The 26,497-nt window shown below is 41.3% G+C and overlaps 1 protein-coding gene across 4 annotated transcripts in view; it reads right to left on the bottom strand.

Moving 5' to 3' along the window:
• The window catches only part of kif26ab (kinesin family member 26Ab), a 94,099-nt gene that overhangs the window by 35,554 nt on the left and 32,048 nt on the right, over window positions 1–26,497 (bottom strand). For all 4 annotated transcript variants that reach the window (XM_072458371.1, XM_072458369.1, XM_072458372.1 and 1 more), the window contains exons 3-4: window positions 16,213–16,677; window positions 8,471–8,661 (exon numbers count right to left, since the gene is read on the bottom strand). In XM_072458371.1, coding sequence (XP_072314472.1) covers window positions 8,471–8,661; window positions 16,213–16,677 — 656 coding nt within the window. The remainder of the gene's footprint in view (window positions 1–8,470; window positions 8,662–16,212; window positions 16,678–26,497) is intronic.

Raw genomic sequence — 26,497 nt, 5'->3', positions numbered from 1 at the left:
TGAGCCTCAGATGGCACTGTCACTCTTTGGCTAACCCTTCTCCCATTGGGCTAACGTGATTCCCATTGGACCCATTACAGCAGTACCAGGTGGCGCTTCATTCAATACGCAAGATTCTACCCACTCAGCAATCGTGATGAGCTATTCGGTATTCTTTTGGTCACATTCAGTGTATGGGCGGTCAAAACTGATCACCTTTTAACTCTGAACTCCAAACTTGACCGAAGTATTGCTATATCGCAATGCCACACGTTTCAGAATAATATTGTGGACTGTCGCAGTATATGAATGGTGCTGTACATCATTGCCATTATCTTAAAATGTGAAAAACAGAACGTGTTCCTTTTAAACGGTTTGCAGCAATCCACATGCATTGCTAACTTACCTAATGATAAGGTAACAAACATTAAATACATGCTAACGACGCACTTCCTGCTTCGCGGAGAATAAATGCTCTATAATTAGATGCAGAGACAGCGCTGAGGTCTCATTTTGATCCAAATAGATGCAGAAACCACTAAAAAACAAGGGAACTATATAACCCAGGACCTTTTGTTCCATTTCAGTGTAATTATTTGTACCAAAGGCTTGTCAAGGCATTCTAAAAAGAATAAGGATAGTTTCTACAGTTATTTCATACATCGTACTGAGAGATTTCCATATTGTTACTATCTCTACTTTTGCAGAGTAGGAAATCACATAAGTAGGTATTATTTTAAGATTAGAAAGTTGAATTTGTACCACATTGTAGAAATGGCAGTGTTGAAAGTACAAGAATAAATTGAAGAATAAGAATGTTACAAACCAAAAAAGGAAAGAAAGAAAATATTAGAATTTTAGAATGTCCACACTAGTAATAGTTTAGTTAAAAATAATTAGTGTGCAATGAGTAACCATGTGTAAGTGTGCATGTATATCAACAAAATACCAGGTACCAAATGCCTACAATGTATTATCAGACTGAATAAAAGTGTATTCAGTATTATTCTACAGTCTTACATTGTGGCATCCCTACAATCAACACAGAGGCATCAGTGAACAGACTGCGGTGGAATCACTTCTGCCGCCCTGAGCTACCCATGTACTGCGCTATTACATTCAGCTCACACTCCGGCTCTGTGCTAGAATCTGTCTCACTATGTGCTGACAGCTAGACCATTACCCCCCTCACCTCCAGGGAGCAGACAGTCCGAGCAGAACCGCACAAAACTGAACATAGCATATGACACACACGGAAAGGTGAGACAGGAGAGGAAGAGGAGCAATACAGAAGAGAGACACTTCGTATATCCGCCAGCGCCCTGGAAGAAGACATGCGGAACTGCCCCGGTCACTTACTTCACTCCCATGGCAAAGTCAGTATTCCCCTCCAAAGTTAACCTCCACTTTCAGAAACTTCAACAAAAACATCCTTCTCCGTCAAGCTCCGGGTTGACTCTGGATGCTTATCTCAGTGTCCTGTAGAGAGCAGAGACCCTCCTCCTAATCCTCCCATTTGTCAGTGACACAGACCCCTGCTGGCTGTCAGTCAGAGGGCGGCCACCACGCAGCACGGGCCTCCGGGCGCTCTGCATGACTGACCAACGCTGACCATCACCGTTACAAGTCAGAAGTGTCACAACGAGGAATGGAATGATGTAGGAAATAATGTGATGGATCTAAAATTAATGCTAAAACGTTTGCCCTGTTTTTGTGAAGCTGAAATTTCACAATTCCAATCTGCACCATCTGGTTAATATCACATTAACAAGCCATACAATTTGTATATTGTAAGTTCCTAGTCTAAACTGATGGACCATGAGCAGCATTAACTAACTAACGACGGTGTGTAGAAAACTAATATCTTCTTAATGATGGGTTGTAAATTCCACACACAAACAGCAGATTGCACTCATTACACATCAGTCATTCTTCAAGCACATCTGTACGGTGTGGCTGGTGTATCTCTTAACTGCACTGATAGAAGCCCAACCCAAACCAGATGTGGATGTATATTGACAAGCAGCACCGGCGTTTGCACTTCCATTCCACAAGTCCCACACTGAAGAGCCTCTCATCCCGCCTTTGGACTGAATTACAGTCCAGTGCTTTTGAGAGGGAGGCATGTTTCAACTTCCTGATTTCCAATCTGCACTTTTGAAAGAAAAATCAGTGACATTTTACTTCTACAAGCTAATGACTTGTTTCTATGGTGACTGTGAATAGCCTGGGGATGAAGGGCAGAGTGAGTGTTGACACAAAAGCCGGGCGACCAGAGAAGCTGCTACAACTACAGGAGGATGCTTCATGCACAATCACAGTCATTACTCTGCACATTCACCTGGGCAGCAGCTGCAGGGTGGACACGCACACCCATAAAAGCACTTCCCCTCAGACCCCTCTAGGGCAGCATTCCTCCAAACAGCTGTGTGCCCTGCCCCGTGCATGCCACCACCGCAGTGCACATCGACTTAGACAACTCCTGCTACGTCTCCAAGGTCTTTACGTCCACTTAGCGAATGCAAATGAGCCCTCCGCTTTGTGTGAAGACTATGAAGAGCAAAGTGACCATGGAAGGAGACACTCTTTAAATCTACATAAACAACAGGCCACAGTAGATGAAGCAGAAATAACACGGTGTCAGTCTGCAGCGGTCATAGGCAGTCCCCATGGAGCGGGGCCAGCCTCAGCATCAGCCTTAGCATCAGCCTCAGCATCAGCAGGTGTAAATGGAACAGTGCTGAAGGTGTTACGTGTGAGGAAGTCCGTCTAGAGCTGCTGCGAGCCCCACCTGCCTCCATCACTCACACTGTGTCAATACGCTAATCATATGCTCTGTCACACGGCAATCAGTGCTTAACACCACCATCAGCTGAACACCCGCCCTCTGTCATACTCACTAATAATATGCACTCACATACACACAGCGTCCACTCTCAGCTCGACCCCTGACCCCTCATCTCTTCCTGTCACTATGCGCAGTGTCTAATTACCAACTGGTCATCACTGACCTCGGGTCGTCTTTGTTTCTGCTCCTTTTACACAATTATATAGAACAGGAAGCCATTGTAACAAACCAACTCTGTTCTGAGAATTATAGTCATGTCCATGTCCTCTGCCTGTTTGGTGGAATAGTCCTTATTCCTGTCAACACAACCTTACCCTTTAAAACTACCAAAAGACCCTGCCTTTAATGATCCTGGGTCGTACTTTGAGTGTGTGTTCAGGACTAATATGTTATTCCCCATAAAACATGTTCCAACAATAATAGGTCCCTATAAGTGCTATGGGGCATATGTTGGCAATGGCGACACTTAATAAAATTACACGGATTACCTCAACATCCACATTTTGTTGCTATGGTCTGACTGGTAACCACGACAACCATCACTTCTTTTAGTTTTACACTCACAATTAGGTCACCTGACAGTATATGCAGTTAGAGCGCCTGTGAAATGGAGTCATTCATAACAGGAAGAGGTTAAACTGTGCCTCTGACCCATCATAAAAACTCCCATTTTCATGGAAATGATTTTTTTTTTTTCAATTCAGTGGACACCTTGAATGAAACAAATTTAATGCTTTTTTAAACAGCTGAACGCTTGAGTACTCCATTTTACAAAATTAAACAATGAATGGCTTTTTTCTCTCTCAGCGCTGCAGCTAGATAAAGCTGCTAAAGTCTTTCCTAATTGCATTCTAATTAAAATTTCATCTCGGAGTGGAAGCGGTGTTAGTGAATGTCAGACAAGTGTCTGAGGAGGCTTCCTCACTCCAGCGGGGTACAGAGGGCTGTTTAGTGATTCTGCTGTGTTCCCTGGTCATGGGCTCTCAGGATCCAAACGTGCATTCTCACTAATTGTATCTTTCGAGAACAAAAAGGAATACTAATCAGATGTGGGTTTTCAATCAAGGCTAACAGACCAAGGACACTAATTTCATTTTGCTCTCCTTTGCTTAATTCAAGCACTTTGAGGCGAGAAAAACTGTTGCTTGATTAAGTTGCTTTAGAATTCTGATGATATTTGTGCAGCGATGAGGTACAAGGGCAGGAAAGTATGACAATTGTGATGATATTGTTTACAACAGCTGCAAAGATTCTGCCTCAAATTAACCAAATGTACCATGAAACTAAACTATTTTCTTTGTTGCCTTTGAGCGACGTGTGACTTTGAAAGCAGGATTCTAAATTTGTGATGTGTTTACGCCATGTTTCTGGTTTGGTAAGAAAGCCAAATCACATGCAGACCTACATTCATGAGGCCCGTTTTATGTGACACGCAATACGGGTTTGTAAGGTCATTTTTATATTGTTTTATTATATATAAGAGGGCGTTTTATGCAGTAACTCGGCATGTAAAGATATTCAGATCCATCCGCAATCCAACACTGCATATTACCATTGTGCACTTGTCTGTCTTCCACAAATAAAGAAATCACAGCGTTCCATAATAACAAAAGTCATCTGAATTATGGTTTGATTGGAAAACGCTTTGCCTTTCATCCAAAAACCATTGTCAGTGCCTTTATATCACTGGTCTGAGGACTGAATCTATTTAATATACTGAACTTATAGTAGGATACTTCCCGCAGCATAGTGTATACTGTAGAAGATATGGTCATAAACATGTACTGCAGAAGTATTGTCGATGTAAAGCAATTTTGAGTTTAGTGGTAAGCTATTCAAATGTCAAACGTATAAAATATGAGCTTGTTTTTATTTGAGCAGATTAAATTATTCTTTTATTTGCACTGCATCACCGTCACCCACCGTGCCAAGTCGTCCTATTGTCATCACACTGCTCCGAGCCAAGTAAAACACTGCATTCTTGGCTCTGGGTTATCTTTGGGATGACACGAGAGGAGGAGCTCTCACCTCCAGCCCGGATGGCCCACTCGGACATGCTCAAGGGGAAAAAACAGGACCACCTCCCACTTTGCTTCTTTATCTGCAACTGGACTGTAACCAAAGCCTTTCTTAGTGCTCATCCAAAGAAAACATGCTCTCTAATAAATCTGTGTCAGCCATTAGCCCTGCATGTAGGGAACAGCCTCTTGGGACGGAAAGCAGGACGCACAGGAAGAAGTGTATTAAGAGGATCTGCAATGGCTTCTTAAAATATAAAATACAGAAATATGCTGAAACGTTTGATACAATGGCGGGGGGCGTGGTCTGGCGTGGGTGAAACTCTCTGTTCAGTCGACACAACGTCTTTCCTTCTTTCAAACTTTTGTACAAATGATCTGGGTTTTAAGCACAACTATTTCATGTCGAGTCCCCACTGAGTCTTAAAGGAGGTTTTTGACTTGGCGTTACCTCGGAAAAGTAAAGAGATTGATCTAAAGATGTTAAAGTACAGCAGGTGGCGCTAGCATCGCGGTAGCACAGCGTACAGTTACCTTTAACATTTTGGGATATTTGTAAAAGAAAATGCGCCATTGGATCACTTTATTCTTCTCCATGTCTTCAAAACTGCATTTGGCACGATATAAATCCTAAAACCTGCATTTGCTCGTGTACTCGTGTTGAACAGCGGGTGACAGAGCAGCTCCATTGAAATAGATAGATTGCTTCCATCACATAATGTCCGTTCCTGGGCGTTCCCGGGATGCTGACTGAAGCTATCCTTTTCTTGATGCTAGCTGCTGTCCATCACAACCATCTTAAATGTATTCCTGCTTTGAACTAGCACAAAGACCACACCAACTTACGGCCTCTTGTGGTTGGTATAACTCATTTATAGCGATTAATTGGCTTAAAAGTATAGTATGTATCAGTTTTGACTAACGTTATGGAATGTTCCTCTGTAAATAAAACATGTCCTTGTGTTTTGCTTCATGACCATACAATTTTGTCGACTAAATTGGTCACTAAAACTCCATTTTGCTTTTTCTGAGAATGTTAAGCTCTATATCGATCCCCTATGGCTTTGCTGTCACAGTCCACAGGTCCCCCCAGCGGCTCCCCGCACACCTCCTGCGGTTCCCGGCTTCAATAGTCCAATGCATCATTCTTCTCTGTCATTCTGAGCCAGTTTCCTTTTCAGCAGCATTCATTACGGCATAGCTCTCCTCGGAGAGTAGAGGCAGGGGAATGTATGCACTGACCCACTGCCAGTGAAATCTATCACTGACAATGTGGCACACTGCGGTGTCCGGCCGGCCAGACGAGCCTGATGCAGTCCCCAGGGAAACCACCAGCACCGCAGGAGCAGCAGCAGCAGCCAAGGAGAGAGTGGAAGGTTGAAGCGTGCTAAACAAAACAAGCAGCGGAATCGAAAGCTCTGTTTTGAGCACAGACAATAGAATAGAAACATATATATAACTTTGGATGGTGACTTACAGAAGTGGCCAAGGGTGTAGTCCTGTTCTAAGTAGCAAGGACAGGCTAAAGTTCAAAACACTGTGACAAGGGAACTTTATAATAACATATTTTTAATCCAATACTGATGAGCAAGTGATTTACTGTGAGAAAAGTATTCATATAGTTCACGTGACAACACAACATTCAAGAGAGCCTATAAATATCCTGTAATTCCTGAGCCTGTCCACATGAAACAAAAACTGACACAACGTTCAACATCTTCTCTGCCAAAATAACTAAACAAAAGTGAAAGCATTTTTCACAATAGCCTAAGAAAGTGTTGTCAGTTGAAAGGACATTAAGATATGGGATTGTTTTGCAGGTTTGTGGGGCAAATCCCAAACAAGAGAAGGTACAACATTTGTGAATTTCTATTTTGAATAATTCTTTCAAAAACAGTCATCTATCTCCCAAACAGTGATGTAGCTTCCATAGATTTAAAATGAGATTTATTTAAGATCTAAGATTACCCTGAGATTATGAGGAATTATGAGGAAATTCTAGAACGTGATTCTTTAGCCCTTATTTGGAGACATTCAGCAAAATTCCAAAGCAGGTATTATATTATCTTTGGCCACAATGGAGGATAAAAGATTTACTACTTCACTGACCATGTTGGTATATGTTTTCTCTGCATTTTACCAATTCTTCAGCACCACCAGGAGCAGTTAGTGACCAGTGTCCAGGGAATCAAACCTGGGAATCTTCTTGTAACGAGGCAAACGTGCTAACCCCTTTGATTTCCTCCATTTCACAACTACATCACCTGCCAACGCAACTTTAACCAGCCTTATTATTACCTCATAGTCAAAAATCAGTCATCTAAAAGTATCTAAACATGAAATTCCTCCGAACAATACGTGTCTTTAACCTAAGCCCCTTCCGTGAGACGTGCCCACTTCATATCAAATTATGTAATAGTATTATCCATTCACGAGCACTGGAGCCTGCACTAGAGGTTCGTTTAGCCTGATGATGATGCATATCCCAGAGCGTGCGGCAATTCATCCACGTCGAGAGCAACACCTCCCTGGAATTGGGGCCCCCCATGGCAGTTAACTCCGTGACCCCGCGGAGCACACTGAGACGAGTCCCTGCGCATCTCCCTGTAGGACTTCTTCTGCACACGAGCGATGCCTGAATGCGCACTGGGCCGGGGTGGTAAACACTGCAATCTAACAGCTTCATCTACAAACACAGGCTTACATGAGGGCTGCAAAATGTGTTTTGTACAATGAAAATATGACATGGAATATTATCAAGTTGAGAATTTTGACAACCCTGAGCAAGCTAGTTAAAGAAGAAGCGGATGTGAGGGTTTAACTTTACATTTTGATAACTGTAAATGGCAATATTGACCTTAAAGTCTATTGATTTCCTGTTCATAACTGCTGGCCACTGCATTTCACTATAGCAACCAGTATATTTTCATTCATTGTGTTTCTATTTTTGAGATAAAAAACCTTAAATGTATGACCCAGAATGTATATTTTTCAAAGAACTGCGTGTTAGTAGAGAGGATACGTGACAGACACAAATAAAACATGTCTGAGCACTCGAGCTTCAAATGCAGGACAAATAAGAGTCAAACATAGATGAATCAGTCAAATTAAGTTAACAGAATAATAACAGCAAATGGACCGTAATTTAGTACTTGAATAATTGTTATCTGGACTGTGCTGAAAAAAGAGGTTTTATGATTCCAGACAAAACAAACGTACTTAAAAAAGACAAAGGAGACAGGTAAAAATTGTGTTTTCGACGATTGACCTGTTTTGTCTGTAAATATACTGCATTAGGATAGTTTCAGGTGACATCGCTTTAGCTTCATTTTGGTTCAATTGAGAAAAATCACATATTTGCAGGGATTTTGCAATCTAAACTAGTCAATTAATCAAATACATGAGCACTAAATTAATTGATGTGCAAAATAATGGTTAGTTGCAGTCCGAACCAAACCCCTATAACCAGTATCTTACTACCGTTACCAACCATTTCGTAACCATAACAGGAAGCCAGTGTTTCCATAAATAACTGTCGCATACAGAACATGAATATATTGACTTCAATCTGTTGTCTTAATCAAATTCTGACAAGCAGTATGTATATAAGGGGGGAGGGTCTTACCTAATGAAGAAAGATGTCGCTGCAGAGGAGGGGGGCGGAGAGGAAGAGACGCTGGGTACCGGGATCCCCGTGTGGGCGGAGCTCCTCAGTCTGCAGGGCGTCAGGGCGGTGCTCGTGGCGGTGGTCAAAGTGGTGACATGTCCCCCCGAGGCTAAAACGTCCGCACCGACTCCACCCGTCAAACCAGCAACCTAAAGACAAAAAGAACACACCGTTTTTTCAGTGAGTTTAACGCTCCTTTTTTGTCCCCTGCCACAGATGGACAAGCAGATGTCGAGTCCAGTCACTAGTGCATGGAGTCAGCAGGTTCCACAGCAGAACGCTCCCCACTGAATGACAAGGACAGGGCTTCACAGAGGCTGAGGCTCACTGTAATTAAGTGAGAACCCATGTTTAATTAGAAATGAAATCACTCGCATTTACCAGGCCGTGTTCTTGATTACATCTGCACTCCTATGGCCTATCTAAAGACATGTATGCAGCTGCAAGTAACTGTTATGTTGACTTTATGTTAGAAGTCAGTTTAAACTATGAATGAGATGGAGATGAATACCACCGTGTCAACGCCCGATCTCGGAAGCTTAGCAGGGGCCTGGTTACTACTTGGATAGGAGACCACTGGAGTGCCATGTGCCACAAGGGGCGTCGTTGTGTCCTAAAGCAATACACTTTCCCCACCTTGCCTCGAGTGTCCACGTGTGCTGGTGTATGTGTGTTTGTGAGAGTGAATGTGGGATAACATGCAAATGAGCTCATGCCGTGTTTACAGCATGTGTATCTTGTATGTTCATTACCATGCACTGTCCGCACTAAATAAACAAATAATAGTAATATTACTATGGATATGAATCGGGTGAGCATAAATCCATCTGAAAATGTATGGTTGAAAAACATTGACAAGATACAAGATTATCTGACCAAAAAGGTAAGGGCTCTAGAGCTGCTTCATGTATCAGTGCACACAACTGCATTGATGATAGTTGAAAATACATAGATACATAAATACACAGATTAAACATATTTTTTGTAAAACCCGAACGCATATTAGAGCATAAAATGGCTGGAGTTGACAAACAAAGTCCAGGTCGGCTAAAGACATGCCCTGCTGTGCATCGATTCAAGCTCTCAAAGCGTTTACTCCAGCTAAGTCACTTCAGTTATTACATTAATAGTTGACCAATAGAGAAATGAATTGACTAAGACATCATCGACTGCTTAATGAACCGTATTAGCCAAGAATACAAGTTTTTCAAAGCAAGAAAGTCTGTGTAAATCAACTGTTACCGTCACCATAACATCACATTCTGAGAGAGGATGCAGAGGGCAACTGAAACATGTCAAGGTAAGAGAAGAGACCGCCATGGAAGGCCAAATGAACGGAAAAAAACATATGGTTAATGTTGGCATTGCCATGAGGAAAATGCCATGGAAAAAAAACAAATGGCAGACTCCACACCAAAAAAGTTACATAGTGAACCTTTAAATTGCCTTAATTACCCAATCACGACTTTGCCCTTTCAGAAGAGCTACACCTGACTGTGACATGGGCCCTTGTAAACAGAGCGCTGTTAGCATTGAGATTTGTTCCATAGCTCAAATGTTTACAAGGTGTCAGTCCTGTCCTGTCTGCGATGGCACGCCCTGCTCTGGAAGGCAGCGCATTCACACACTCACCCCACGGCTACAGCAGCTTCTGCCAAAGATGCACTGAAAATATCACCTATTTGTCACAGCTCAGACTGCTTAGTAACCAGCACAAAAGCTCCAACTTTCTTACAGAGAGGAATGATTTCGCCGGCTAGACGCTCTCCGCTTCACTGGCTGCTAATAGAGCAACACAAGAGCTGCAGAGCCCTAATTATACAACCTGTAGTCTACACTTTTCCAAATGGACAAAAGGTTAATCCTATGCTTAGACGCTAGTGTTATCCTGCAGGACAGTGATCAATAGGTGCTGTTGAGAACTGGTTTTGTGAGTTTGAAGAAGAAATTGAGTAAATAAAGCCTGTAGAATGAATGACATTGACACCGATGAGCTTGTGTAATAAAGGAGATGTGTAACGTGACAGAAAGGCCCTTGAGTCAAAGCCCTCTGTATATTTACCACCTGTGTTTGCCCTACATTCATAAATGTCTCTTAAAATAGCATCCTTTACGATCTTCTTTATAAAGGCCTTCCACTATATGCCATTTGTCATGTGTGAGTGTCAGCTAGACTATTTATACATGTGACATGGGAACACTATACATCACAATACGAGTATATCACGTTCTGACGTTCAAACCAGAAAAGAGCACACGCTTTTGAACACACATTTTTGGTTTCCCAGTCTAAGAGTAAGAACTACACATCTTGTTCTCCTTTTGCAGCGTGTTATCAGTGTTGAGAATCTTGCTCTTGAGGCTGGTTCCTCTCTGTGATGTCGTCTTAGAAGACCAGTCAAACATCATGTAAGGGAAACAATACGCTCAACAATTCTCTGCTCTTAATTTAAACAATTTAGACATTTTTTTTTAGTACATAATTATAATTATAACATAAGTAAATCCTAATTCTATAATTTTCTCAATATAACTTGCAATTTTCCTCTAAAATTACTTCATAACAGAAACAGGTGCATTGACCTCCTGTTCAAAAGTCATAATGGCATTTCACTCTAACAAGAGAAGAATTGTAATTTACATATTTTTTATGCTGCATTTTTGAAACATAAATGTATCACTTGGATTCTTCATTTTTAAGATAATCATAACTAAGCATGTGGGTGGGCATAGGAGGTAGTTGAAAACAGGACATTTTCTGAGCACGAGAGCCTCAGTTACATGACAATGTAACAGGATTACACTAATGATGTGGAAACAGTGTTGTAACAAGGTCAAAACCTCAGTCAAGTTAAATTTACATAATTTGTCCCGTTTAAAATCATACTATTTTATTGGGAGCTTATTAGTTTAAACTAAGATTGTAAAGCTGGGCACGAGCTCAAACCAGGGGAAGTGGACAACATTCTGGCATGAAACCCTGGAGCACTTCAGTGACACCCGTACAGGAAGCACCGCCGTCCAACCTCCAACGCAGCCCAGACTGAGCCAGCGCGTAAGCGACGCAGCTGCTGCTTAGTTTAGAAGCATGAATACATACACAATAATGTATAATATTGTGAATGTGAAATATCTTCAATATCGGATAGCACAGCATACTGCTTCCACCAGTCTGGGGGAAGGACTACATTAATAATACATCGTGACGCATTTTGTGAGTTAATGATTTAGGGGTAAAATGCAGTGATTTGGTTTTCTGTAGTTGTTTCTCTGTAGTTGTTTCTCTGTAGTTGTTTCTCTGTAGTTGTTTCTCTGTAGTTGTTTCTCTGTAGTTGTAAGAGGGATAGTTATTTTAGGGATAGTCATTTTATAGTCAATTTATAGTTGATAAACTTAAAACTCAACAAAAACATTTAAAGACACAGTGGGACACATTTCTGACTAAAGCGGGACTAAAAATAGAATAAAACAGGACTAAAGCAGGAACTGTAACAGGACTAAAACTGTCCTAAAGCAAGACTCAAACCAGTCTAAAGCAGGACTACAGAAAGATTAAAACAGGACTAAACCAGGGACAAACTAGAACTGAGGCAAGCCTAAAACAGGACTAAAGATAGACAAAACCAGGGATGAAACCAGGACTAAACCAAGGCCAAAACCAGGACTAAACCAAGAACAAAACCAGGACTAAAGCACGAACAAAACCAGGACTAAACCAAGAACAAAACTAAGAACAAAACCAGGACTAAAGCAAAACTAAGCCAGAGACAAAATGAGGACTGATATCATAACACACATATATATAATTATTGGGATAGTCCAAAAAAGTCGCGACATTCATCTTGTCAGTAACGCACACCTCTACATCCACACTCCCCAAACATGAGTCCACAGCCCCCCTCTCACTATCCCCCTGCCAATTGAAAAGGAGGGATTTCACTAAGCCTCTCTGCTGGTATCCTCGGACCCTCAGCGGCTCGTGGTTGGGTCTATCCTCTGGTCAGGTAATTAGAAGCTCGGTCTGTTTGGGCTCAAAGTCACTAATGAGCTGGCCTTCCAACCCTTAACCCCCCCCCCGAGCGCTCCCTGATCTCTTCACCTCCGCAGCCCCACCAAGGAGAAGAGAGGGATGGACAGGAAGATAAATGAAAGACCAAAGTGTTGTGTGGAGTGCTGGTTATGAAGTCTGAAAGTGAGCAGCAAAGGCCGGCGTACTATCGCCCGAACCATCTCTTTCCTTCCGACACCGACTTTCTCTGACCTTTGCTCCTCGCGCCCGACAGACAATCACTACGGAAGAGGCGGGAGACGCTGCTAATCTGGCCCCGTCGTGCTCGGTCGGCCCCCCCGGTGACCGAAAAGAAGTGGGGAATTCTTCGAGACGCCATATGCACGCTCTTTCAGCTTCAATGGTGTTTAATTAACAAAAAGCGGTTGTTAGCGAGGGACGGGGAAGGGATGGAGAGATGCCCGACGCTTTTCTTCATGGTGATAGTTGGTCCGATGCCATTCAAAACCAGCTGCACCGAAGGGAGTGTCGCCAAGATCTTCTGCCAGGTTTTTAAATTGGTGGCAGTAAAACAGGCTCCAGCGGTAATCGAAGAATTGGGGACTAGTGGAAGAAGGCGCAGGGTCAAGAACGCCACTCGCTCTTTGGAGATTGGCGTACAGTATGTGCTGCGCGGTGCGAGTAACGTCTGTCGTAACAGCTGTGCATGTAGAATAAATCTGTTTTTTTCATGTTACGGCAAATAGTTTGTAGTCAGGAATATGAGATCTAAGGTGGTTTATCGCGGCGTGTTGTAAATGCTACTTTTTGCTCTTTCGCTTGCAAACGAGCAAACATTTCCTGTCTGCGCTCTCATTGGCTGCAGTAAACTGTGATCGTGGCTGTGTCTGTGCTTACTATACTCACACTGATATGTGAATGAGCTGTGAAAAGAGGCGTTAATGGCCGGCATTTACGCATATTAATTACCGCGCATATTCATTAACAACTCGTATTTGGGTTGTTAGAAAGAGTGTCGTGCAAACAAACTTTCAGGCTTTAAAACTGACTGTCAAAAGGCAGAAAAAAGCTGTAAATGTAGACTAAATAGACCTAATATGCATTTGGAGTGAGGGAAGCTTTTATTGAGAAGAATTAGCTGTACTTTTAGTTAAAAATAAGCAGCTCACAGATGCAAGGAAAGACTAAAAATACCACAGGGAAAACGTTGGAAAGAGGATTGTCTTGGCAATTTAGACTTTACAGTCCAAAGCAGATATCATCCCCACTTTGCAGCAGAGAGAGGGATCACTTCAGTTCAGTGACAGTGGCCATCACTCTCCATGTTAACCAGCCGTTTTCCTGAAGAGCAAATCAAGGTGCCCCGCTATAACGGACAGAGTGTGGGAGCGCCCGGGGCCCTCTCCGGCAAGTTGACACACTCTGAACTATTTTACACACTCTCCATTTCTGCCTCTTTGTCTGCACAGCTCTGCACGCTTTCCAACCCAAAGTGATGAATTAAAGCTTTTTTGCTCTGGGCACAGCAGCGTTGTCGATCCAGTCCGCCAGGTCTGATGGGGGTTTCAGTCATTCTCAGGGCCTTCTTTTAATGAACCAAACAGGCTGGAGACTTGAGAGACTGGTGCTGTTTGTAACTCTATGTCCTGAAGGGATGTTTCGAGCTGCGTGCCGGGGCCGACTCTCAGCTCTGTGGCAGCGGGCATCGCATTCCCTGTGACTAATTGCTTTTAGACACCAGCCAGCGCCTCCCTCCTGCGCCAGCCTGTTTGATTTGATCTGGATTGCATATACTGTATGCAGTTAAAAGCTTTTGATGGGCGCCCGTAAAGCATGTCTACTGGCACTTGTTGACGAGAAATCTGTCTGTGCGTTTCACTAAAAGGAAAAGAAAAAACACTTTATAATTGGCCAGAGTTAACAAGAGAGCTCAAATAATAATATTTGCATAAATGACACTGACGTTTTACAGTACTGGAGGCACAGAGGCATCCACAGCAGACCTACGCTTCTTCTGATGCCAAGATTATACATAACAACTTTCATTTTAGAGGAAACAAAAACAAAAAACCTTTCAAATATTTAGAATGATTTGAGTGAACTGAGTACAGTTGGAAACTAGCTGCATATCGAACACTTGAAAAGTAATGTGTATTATGTGCATTGTCCCAATTCAATTAAAAATAATAAATAAATACATTTACTGATAATATATGTTTGCTACATGTTAATTGTCAAACAATACTGACTAGCCGCTAACAACATCCTCAATACTATCATTCATTCGATATATTGTCCACCTCTATAGTTGTCCAAACTATTGGTGCACTGACATGGACATTAAGGTCAAAGTTTGCAGGTCACAGGTCATGAGGAAATTATGTCTAAAACTTTTCTAGAGCTAAGTCTGGAATTTGATCATTTCTGGGTCTTATGACTCAGAATAAAGACTGGATGAAAGTTTATACTCTGTTCTGTTTTCCTGTGTCTGAAGGGAGGGCAGAACATTGCTGGACTGATATTGGTGCTTTTGGATGAAACCGATATTCACATCATTGACTGAGCATTCGCTCCAGGAATGGTGCGATTGTCCCAAAGAGTTTGAAATGTCTAGTCCACCCTTAACTCTACTGGAGTCATATGAAACAAAGATTTGAGAGCAGCTGTTTGTGGTTCCACAACACCACTCCTGCACATGGACAAGGCCGTCACATCAGTGACTCAACACACAGTTCAAATGCCACTTAAACGTAAGTGTGTCAGCTCTCATTGCAGTAGAGCACCACTAATCATTAGCCTTCTGTCCATCCGACACCTCCTAAACTTCAAACATGAACGCTTATCCAGCACGGAGCAGAGTTATGGCCGCTCTGTGGGGTGGTCATCAGGCCTGGCCTTGGAGAGGAGGTCAGCAGATTAGTGTTGCCATGACATTTGACCCCACGTGACTCTGGCTCCTTGACTACAGAGGAATGAGAGGTCAGGTGGCTACACACTGTCTACCGGCTCACGTCTGGGATGTGGCGTAACTGACGAGATCCGAGCACTGAAGTGGACCAAAGTACAGTGTATTGAATGAGGTCGGCTGCTAAAAATCTGCATCATAACAATGAAAAATAAACCTGCCTGTCGTATTAATTCAAAAGTTACAGCCGTAAGAATGTTGAAATCAGGCCTGTCATGATATAACATTTTGAATATCTTGCTACATAAAAATAACCATAAATAATCATGTTAAAATGCCAGACACAACAATCCACACGCAGGAGAGTTCCAGTAAAACCTTTTCTACATTAATGAGCTGTGATACTTTATTATTTCACCATTATATTAGTTAGTTTGTATCTATAATGAGTTACTAGCGTTGTCAAAAGGATCAAAACACTAATCTGTATTAAATGTATTATCGAAACTAGATACTTACATAAACACAACCAAAAGTGAACTTTCCTGAGTCGAAGTCGAAATGTTTGTAACGTGAAAACACTAGAAGTTACTTATTCAAACTTCAACAGCTCAAATCTCATTGTACAACAAAAAATAATGAACCCAATAATAAACACTGAGCCCCAAAAACCATTGCTCCAGGTATTTTCTTTAGAATAAGTCGATATCGTATTTCTTATGACAGGCCGAGCACATTCACAGGCACGAACAACAAAACACAATTTCAGATTTCACATTTGCGTACCGGCTTGGGCTGAGGCAGGAAGTTGTTCACCCTGGAAATGCTCCACATGCCTTCGAGGTACTGCTGCGCCTGGATGGTCACCGAGCCCAAGGAGCCGGTGAGCTGCGCCCCGGCCACCGTCACCTGGACACTGGCCTTGGACCCCGCGCCCTGGCCCCGGTGTCTCTCCCCCAGGGGCAGCAGTGAGGGAGAGCTGCTACTGCTACTACTGCTGCTGCTGCGGCTGATACTGGCCCCGTGGCTCCTGGACATCTGTTTGGTGCTTGATGACACGGTGAACCTGGCTGGCTGCGGGAGGAAGGATGGAGTGGAGGTGAGGGTCAGTACTGGGGCGTGGAGCGTGTGGAAGGCCTCCTGTTTCAGCTGCTGCAGAGGAGTGGAGCACACCTGACAGCTGCCCGGCCCCGCCTCATGGCTCCCCGACGTCTGGAGCTGATCGAACAGGAAAGATGTGTAGCCGGGGTCCTGCAAAGTAAACACAACGCAGAGGAAAGTTGAAGAGGGAACTCGGAATAACTGCACGTTTGCATCAGTCAAAATGAATCTCAAGCACAACTTAAACAGCTATAAAATGAATGTGAAATAACAGCACATTAAAAGAGCCTATTCCTCCATATAGAAAGTCAATTTTCTGCACTATTTGAAGATGAAATCCCCAAATAATCCCTTGATCCAATTAAATGTGAGAGTCTATTTGAATCAGAGTTACCGTAATACAATCAAGTCATATAAAGTAGGGCTGCAAGGATTCGACGAAAAACAATAATCTGGGCTATACAGTCTCTACGATGCATATTAAAAGACCTTTTATAACACAATAATACATCAAAATGACAAAAAAGATGTAACTATTCTTGAGTTTCACCAATAATACACTTTTTTTTGTAAATATTCTCCATCTAAAAGCCTTCAATCATCATATTTCCACCTTTATTTGGTTAAAAATGTATTTAAAACATCTCACAAGTACAATTTTACTCATCAATTACTAAAATAATCATTAGTTGCAGCTCAAACATTAGTATGAGCCTCAAATAATCTCCTGATCCAAATGTTGAGAACTTATTTGAAGCAAAGTCAAATGAAATAAACAAAAATAGACAAAAAATCCTTGTATAACGTATTGTTTAGTGATTAAATGTGAGGTCCTCGTCTCCTCCAGAACACACGCTTTACTTCTGCTTCCACTTTGTTTCCATGATGACAGTTTTGCCTCGTCTAACTTCAACTCATTGATCATTTTCGAGAAGCCGCAGCCAAAACCAAGGATAACCATTCAAAGGCAAACAGACATAGTGTACGAATCCTCTGCACTTCAAAAATAACAAAAAGTCTCTATTTATGTTGTGTTTTCTTTAAGCTCGCTTCATAAATAATGTATGCGGGAGAGAGGCGGGCGGATGCTTTTTGCTTTAAAGAAGATGTCCAGTGGAGTTTTGTCCTTTCTCTCTCTCTGAGCAGACTCCCTGGGTTGTCCCGCTGTCTTTCTTGTCATGACAAAACAAAACAACAGCTGAGGATCCTCCAACTCCCATGACATTTGCATATGATAACAACCCCAGCATGCTACTAATATTAAACACTTTTACTTGTGGAGACGAGAGACAAACAGATAAGACGGCAGATAAGTAAAAAAGTAACAAATAACCGAATGTCGTCATCATTAAAGTTTTGCAGATTTATGGGACGAGTACAATATTGGTGCAAAGTTGAGCGTGTTAGAGTAAATGTAACGAGGAACATCCCACAAGTGCACAAAGGGCTGTTAGCGAAGTTTGTTTTGAGCCTCGCGCACAAACAAGCAGACGAGAGGGTCTCATAAGAGGCATTAAGGGCCCGCCGCGGTCCAGCCCAGCGGAGTCGTGGCCTCAGACTGGAGCTGATAGCCTGCGCGTAAATGTTTATGAGAGCTTTGCTGCGCGGAAGCTCCGAGGTGATCATGAAGACTGAGGAGGGTAGAAAAAAAGGGCCTAATGCAGTGCCACTTAATACGGTGGAGTCGCAGAGCTCAGAGGCAGGGCTCCAGGGCTCTAAATCTCCTCCACTGAGAGCAGCTCAATGCCAGGACTTATGGATGACCTCCTCGCACAAATACTACAGCAGAACCACCGGGAGGAAGAGGATAGAGCTGCGAGATGGCTTTAAAAGAGCCACAGATATTCCATGATTCCATATTGGCAGTTTTGTCAGGTGGAAAACTCAGTCTCAACATGAAATATTCAAATTCTGTCAGTTGGCTAATGGTGGGACATTCATTTAAGAAAATAGAGATGAATACATGAATAAAACCTTGATAAATATAGTTTGTTATAGAATAGTGTATGAGTGGATTAAGTGTTTAATATAAGTGTTTATTGAGACACAATTCCACAAGACGAGATGAGAAAAAGAAAAGAGTTGTGAGATCTACTTAACACATTTGTTTTATTTTATTGTAGCTCTCTTTTTTTTTAATTCAGCTTATTGAGAGGTCAAACTCACCGGCACCTTTTTTGTCCAACCCAAATGTAAATGTTTGTTTTTTTAATCTTTAAAGCACAATATCTTGTCTTGTCCCTAGTTTTGTTCCTTGGCTAAATTCTTGACAAATTTAACTTTTTAGCAAAGAAATTAGATGAATTATCATTGGCATCAGACATATTTATCAAGATATAGATATTATGGTTATTAGTTTAACAGATGGCACCACCAGATCAAGTTACAGGTCAGCTCTGTGGAGAGGTGACACCGCTTTTATATGTATAAAAACAATAGTCGTATAACCCCGAGAGGTTTATCTGCAGCTAAAGCTTTCCACATGATGGGTTTCACTGAATATTAAAGGGGACATATTACATTATGCAAAAATCAACTTTGAACCTTGTTACAACAGTGTTTGTGCCTCATTATCTTCCTCAGAGGCGTCTTTGGATTGATTCCAGCATGTTTAGTAATGAAATGCTCAAAAATGTCTGTTTTCACCTACCCCCTATTCCCTGTACTGAGTTTTGTTTATTTGGAAGAAATGAGACTACGGGTGATGGATGTAGAGTTTGAAAATGTAATGAAGCCACTTTTCAGAAATAAAAACCTGTAAATGACAATCTGCTGCTCGTTATGTGAAATGCCACTATGAAGAGGCGGAGCTTATCAGTTTAGCAGTTTTGAACAGGAAGTCAATGAACACATTTCTGTTACTAAGACATTGCAGATCAATATTGCAGTGTACAATAAACAAAATGTAAAATAAAGAAAGTTCTAGTTCTCTCACCCAATATCCCAGACTATTCTTTCATCGTCAGCTTAGGACATCCCATGAATGCAGCTTTATACAAGAATGTGAATGACGGTAGCTCAAGTCCAGCAGTGAGTGCCTTTAAGCCACACCGTGGATTCAACTGTAAGAAGCTTATGACAGAAATATGATCAAAGCTTTGAAAGCACTTGATCCTGACACGCGCACAATCTGTAAAGTGACAAGATCATATATCCAGATTCTATACTGTAATCATGTCCAATGTATTCTCTGTGGCCCCTCATGACCAGGCGGCTTCACCCCCCCCCCCCCCCCCCCCCCCGCACCCTTTTACCCTTGGTCTGGCCCTTACCCACCTCAGGCCACTGGTTGATGCGAGAAATCAATTCCTCCTCCGCGCTGCCGCACATTGTTAGGTGTTGATTTAAGGGAGCTAATAAAAAAGAGGGACAAAGGGACAGCCCATCTGCTCCTCGGCGGTGGAGGTTAGAGAGTGTTCCACCTTCTGTACGGCTGTCTGTAAAGCCGTGTGCCTGAAAGGTCGCAGTGAAACAGGGGTCAAGGCTGGGACGAGGCAGCAGATGAGCATGGGAGGAAAAAAGCAGAAAAAAGCAGGACAAAACATGTATCTTGCTGGAATGAGTTGTAACAAGTTACCAAGAGATCAAATGATATTGTTATTATTAAATTGTTTTGTTTTTTATGAATTACAATAACTATACTTAGAGAAGATTGTTTTTTTATTATGTTTCTGCAATTTTGAGATTGCTTTTACTGTTATTTACTTCAATATGCAAACCTTCAAGAAGAAGTGTTATTAAAGTTTAACATACAAAGATCAAGATAATCATGATCATTGTAAACCATAATATAATAATTAAAAAAGAAACACATCCATAGACTTCTTGTTCAAAACTGCTGAACAGTTTCATTCAATCAGGATTATCATTTCTTTGCCTTTACTGCTGTAAAATGGCAATGTGAGTCTGACTTTCTTTTAAATAATTGCACAGAAAAGTGGGAGGAGAGAGAGGGACGGTGAAGACAGACATTTTCTGAGCGCTTAAGCCTTGAATTCAGGACAATAGATCACTCAAACATGTCTCTTTAAAGTATATTTCCGAGCACATTTCTGGTGGACTGCAGTAGTATATCTTCAGTGAATATTGCGTAGTTTGTTCTGAATATATCAAACTTAACTCAAACCAAAATTACACAATCTAAAACAGATTCAGAGACCACCACCACCACCAAGACGATGCCACTATCTCGCAATGGTCAGTCAAAACATTTGTATTCTTTATTTTACAAAGAGACAAATCGACAAACAGGTGCTGTACAAAAGCTATTGTATAACACAACCTTTTCAGCTGCACTACCTGCCAAGTCGAAATAGATTGATCTTTATGAAAGCCTCTGGGGGAAAAAACACACACAAAGGAGAAAGATGACAGGGAGAGTGCACCCAAGTCCAAAGCTGTAACGTTCCTTTTTATTATAATTCATTACTGAGAGGCACAAGTGGGTGTGAAGAGGAGCAGCGCGTCAGATATCTATGTAAAGTCTGCTCATCAATGGGAGTTCAAAGCGTTCTCCTGGAGTTGCAGCCTGCAGGGCCCGGCCATTGTTCAGTTTGGGGATCACGGTGTTGCTCTGCTAAAGAAGATGCAGAGTATGAGCAGACGGAGGGGCTGGAGGTCTGCGGGTTTACTGCCTGTCACTGGACGTCTTTATTTAACTCTGGGGACGGTCACTCAGACGCTGGTTTGGGAAAGCAGGGCAAAAGAGAGCGAACTGGATGGAAATAATGAGAGCGATAATGTGCGCCTGTCAGAAAATATGATCAGAGACGCTTGAAAGTCAATGTTTTTTTCCAATTTGGTCTGGTGTGACCTGATTTAGCTCTGGTTTTATGATTATTTAGGGGAAGAGGCGGGAGAGAGATGGAAAAAAATGATAATATTGCAACTGTTGTTTTGTAGTTGATTGAAATAAAAATAGGTTAAAAGGTTACATTTGTGTGATATTTAACAGGTACATTTCTGATTTTGATTGAATATTGAGAAGCTCGCTAAAATTTGTGTTAATTTAGTTGATTTAGGATTTTGTGTTTATTATATACTTATTTGTTACTGTAAATGTACTTGAATTAGCCAAAAACGACATTGATTAAACATGAAAAGAAGTAACATGATCAGTGAAAGCAGAATATTAAGTTAAATAAGTGTACAGTAGCATTACAATTAGAGAAAAAGGTCAAATAATTAAGCCTAACTATAAATTATTTAACAGTTAATGCAGGTTCAATCAAAGGTTTTATCTGTAAAGCTGAGAGAAATAAGAAACGAGCAAGTGCCTTAATCTTATTAGTTATTATATCATTTTTAATTTTCCTTGTTTTATTTGTTTTAGTTTTTTTAAAGGGGGAAAAAAAGAAGAAAATAATGTAAAACGTATTCTCTTTTCTGCCAAAGCGAGAAGACGGGTAGAAAAACGCAAACCTCCACAAGACTAACTCAAAAGTTCAACAGTTCAGCACGACTGTATTGCATCACCGGAAGCAAAAGTTGAAGAGCGCATTTTGGAACTTCTAGAACAGAAGTTTTCGACGATAACAACAGAAATAAGAGTGCCACACCACGCTGACAGCCGGCGCGGCACTTGTCACAAACTCGTCCTCGGCTTCCCTGATGAAACACGCTGCAGCAGTGGCAAGAGTTCGACTGAGCCATCTTTCCTCCGGTCTGTGCGCCGCCATGAGAGTGTCATCACAGACATCCCTTTGCCCACGGGCAGATGTGAACAACCTGAAACCACTTATGTGTGTGCAGAGACAGGAAAGAAAAACATGATTTCTCTCCAATTCCACCAACGCACGAAGCAAAAGTCGAACCGGGATTTTTGGCCTAAATCACACCCCATTTACGGAGGCTTGTCAGTGCACCTCTTTTTCCCTCCGAGCGAACAAAAGCGAGCGTTTCGGCGATGGTGTGCCCTCGCGCTGTGGAGCAACTCAGGCCAGGATGTGCTCGCAGACTGACTTAAATCAAGGGAAGGTCATGGTAATTTGAAATGCATGAGGCCCCTCGCTCGCCAAGAGACTTTTAGGCATGCTCCATTGAAAAGAAAATACTCTGGGAAAGCATATTTTCGATTCCGCTTTGAGGCCGACACCTATTTCCCAGGCATTAGAGCGGTAGAGGTGAGAAAAGGAGAGCGGGAAATGGCCAATGTGAGTACAACATGACAAACCGTAAAGGCAAGTGTTCTGCCGCTGGGAGATTTGGGGTAAATATTGTTTTATGGCCCTGAATGTAGTTCTTATTGGAAGTTCAATTCGAGATGGACCATTTGGTTTTAAAAAATGTGTCTTTACTATGATAAGAAACACAAATCAATACTATCATTTCAAACTCTGATTCAATACTGAGAACAAATCTTGATACTCAATAGCAATTTGGACCAAAAAAGAGTTCATTTTGAACCAATAGAGATTTAAAGATGCTAAATTAGGGCTGGTCAATGATGTTTTCCAGGTGCCCAGGACGGTTGGAGGACTGTTGTCTAGGGACCGGACCACACTTTTCTTATTTACATCAAATATCCACAAACAGCTCACATTAGTACTATTCAACAGGAATCTACTGCTTCACTGAAATAAGTAAATAAACGCTGTTCTGTCACATAAAAGAGGACTAAAGCAGGACTAAGCAAAGACAAACCCAGTGTTGATCAATAACCAGACTTGTATTAGAGCAATTCCAAGCAGCAGATCTAGACTTAAACATAGTCCTAAACCTAGTATTGGTCTACTTTGGATCTTGAACAGGACTAGACCACAGACTCCAGGACTATAAAGTCTTAAACATCTGATTCTTTTTGAGACAGGCGCATCTTACTGAGCAACATGGTCCGGCCCTTTTTGTCATGATGGCCTGGACTATGACGTTCATTCAAAAGTATTCTGACACAATAGTGTGATTAATGTATTTACCAGTAGTGAAACAGCAGCTTATTGAGTTCCTCTTTTCTTAACATTTTTATTTTGTTTTACATTTTTCACACTTATGCTAACGGTCCTTTTTTGACATTCTGTCCCAAGCGCTTCGATAGAATGTAATGATATAATGGTAGTTTCTCTAGTCGATCATGTGGCGTGGTAGTTTGCTTTAGTACTGATTACTATCTGTTTATGTATTACAATATATAAATCTTAAATATTTCTCCTATAATCTCTCTCTTAAACCAAAGAAACCCATGGGAAAAATCTACTTATTTAAGATATTTAAGACAAAACCAAGCAAAAGTTTGTGTGATAGCCTCAGTTCAAAAATCCTAAATTGCCCCAGCTATTATATTATTACTATTATACATTATAATCCAGCTCCGTCCAATACATTATCAGTCAAAGATATGGAGAAAGTGGTATGGTGATTTTAAAATGTAAATGTCACGTCTATCTAATCTTATGTCTAATTTAAAATGGACCAAGAGTGAGAATGAAGTTGAATTGAAATTATATCCCCAAATCTAACATTTTACATTCATTACAAGTGTAAGAAAAGCATGCAAGAAGAAAAAAAAAAAATACTGACTTACTTAAAGCAACACAGTTTTGCTCCTTGTGTACATTTTACAGTAGAAATAGTCTAGTTTTCCCACTCATTGCTTCCACATCCTGCACTTTCCATTTTAGATTTCCCTCCCATAAGCCAATCTGTCACTGCTCTGCGTCTTTTCCCACCAGCAGCAGCCATGTTTACACATCACAATACTTAAGCACTTCCTATGAGCACATATCTTGTAAAAGTCTGGACCACCGCACTGCAGCTCCAGCTTTCACTCTCCCCAGCTGACCCTAACCTAAGCATGCCACTGTTTGCCCCGTTAGACAAACTGTTGACCCAGCCACACAGCGTCTGCTCAAGTCTCCGGAGAATTGCCCCCCCCCATAAACTGCAGGGGCCCCAGTCTGAGGGTCCTGATCCCTGGGAGCATCAGAGGAGAAGCGAGCATTCCCACAGATAGTGAAGGCCATGGAAAAGTCAGAGCAGCTGTTGGTTCAGCTCCTGGTCAGTGTGGCCAGATTGTACCTCGTTTTTTATCTTCTACTGCTCGAGGTGGAGGGCAAGAGGCAATATTCTTATATTATATTCATGTAATTAGTATACAGAATACTGAATACCTGTTTTGTAATGTATATGTAACATATTCTATTACTTGTACTCTAATCAGAGTACTGTATTCTGAATATATGCATCATAGGATTAAACCTGTTTTTTATATTTGTTTCACCATTTGTTATGTATTTATTTATAACAAGACATAAGAGACACGGTAGCACAGCGGAGTGCTCTAGTGTATGTGTGTGCTCTTTGAGCCCTCAGCATACGTATTCTTGGTAGATGTATTCAGTTACTTCACAACACTTCGCAGGGTTGTGCGATTAATACAACTTCAATCTAATCATGAGCTGATGATTTTAATCAACAATATCTATCTGCTCAGCAGAGGTGGGAAGAATGTATAAAAAGTATTAAGTCATAAAAGTCATTAAAATGTATTTTGTAATGTATTCCGTTATGGCCCAATCAGAGTACTATATTTTAAACTCAGTATGTAACTTTGTGGAGGTGAATAGTCATCTGCCTGATGTTACAGTCTTCATGGAGGTAAGTTACATACTGTGGAATATTATAGCCAACAGAACAATATTTTTGTGACAAGAAGCAGGGGGACGAGTCAGGTTTGTGGAGATGCAAGCCCGCTCACAGTAAGGATGCTTGTTTTTCTACATTTTCAAATGGAATAAAAACACCCTAAATTAACATAAATTATCAAATCTTTTAAATCTAGTCTATTCAGTCTATTATTTGGCTAAAATGTCAAGTATGGGGCTTTAAGTACGCCTTATATTATAGTGATGTAGGATTAAAAGCAGCTTTATGTTGCACTCTTTGTTATGCATTTATATATCACTGATGAAAAATGTCACAGGCAAACACCAAAAGAGCAGTGTTTTCTTTTCTTCCAACCAACAGTTCAAAACCTGCACTGCACAATAAGTGTCATAATATTCTTTTGACTTTAGGAAGGCAAGTGTTTCTGAATACCAGCAAATGAAATAACTGAACCAAAATACAGTTATTAAATAATTGTACTCTATATATGTACTCTCAGTAAATGTATTATATTCCACCATATATCATTTCAGACAATCCTGTGTCAGTAAAAGCATCAGATTTTAGGTAAAGAGCAAGTTGTGATAACAGGCACTAACTAAAAGCATGCAGGCCTAAAGATGTTTTGGAATCCTTAATAATAAAAGCCATTTTGAGGTGTTTTTAACAAGAAAATATCAAATAAAAAATGTATATGTGTAGGAAAAATATTTGAATACTTTTTTCTCCTCACTGATTATATTTTCCATCAGTACATATAATGTTTGTCCAACATTCTCATTGTATTTACTCATTGTATATTAGTGTAGTATATTAGAGGCTTTATTTCATTAGAACCACCAGTGTATTTCAATGCAATTTTGCCTGTTCCCATCACAATTAAACTCAGGTCTATGGAACCAACAAATAGGCAACTAACACCTAATCGCTCCGACCCAACCCAGGAAAAACTCAAAGATATCTGCGAGCTTCAGATCTGGGACACGGGTCGTTAAATTTAAGCACTACTTGCTCGGAGGCAAGGAGCACAATGATTCAGGATGTGACACGAGCATGCTACTTAGCGCGGGGGGAAACGCCTATGGTAGAACACAGAGCAAACAGATGTCTTCTCCTGCCTGCTGCTGACTTCACCAGATTAAACGGGCTTTTTATAAGGCCATTTCCACACTGAGCAACATGGCACTGCACCGTCATTATCCAGAACAAAGTATTCCAACCAAGTACAAGTAATGTGCAACTTCAGTCCGAGAAGTTTATTCATTTTGTGCTCAGTCACGTCCACAAAATTGGTCCGATTTGTAACTTTTTTTGGAAGTGTTGTGTTGCGTAAAATGAAAAAAAATATGTTATCTAGATTTAAATATAG

Source organism: Eucyclogobius newberryi, unplaced genomic scaffold, assembly GCF_026437365.1.
Source record: "Eucyclogobius newberryi isolate DKJ021-1_F unplaced genomic scaffold, fEucNew1.0.hap1 SCAF_21, whole genome shotgun sequence".
Lineage (NCBI taxonomy): Eukaryota > Metazoa > Chordata > Actinopteri > Gobiiformes > Gobiidae > Eucyclogobius > Eucyclogobius newberryi.
The sequence above is the reverse complement of the archived record's forward strand: the minus strand, read 5'-3'. Positions and strand labels throughout refer to the sequence as shown.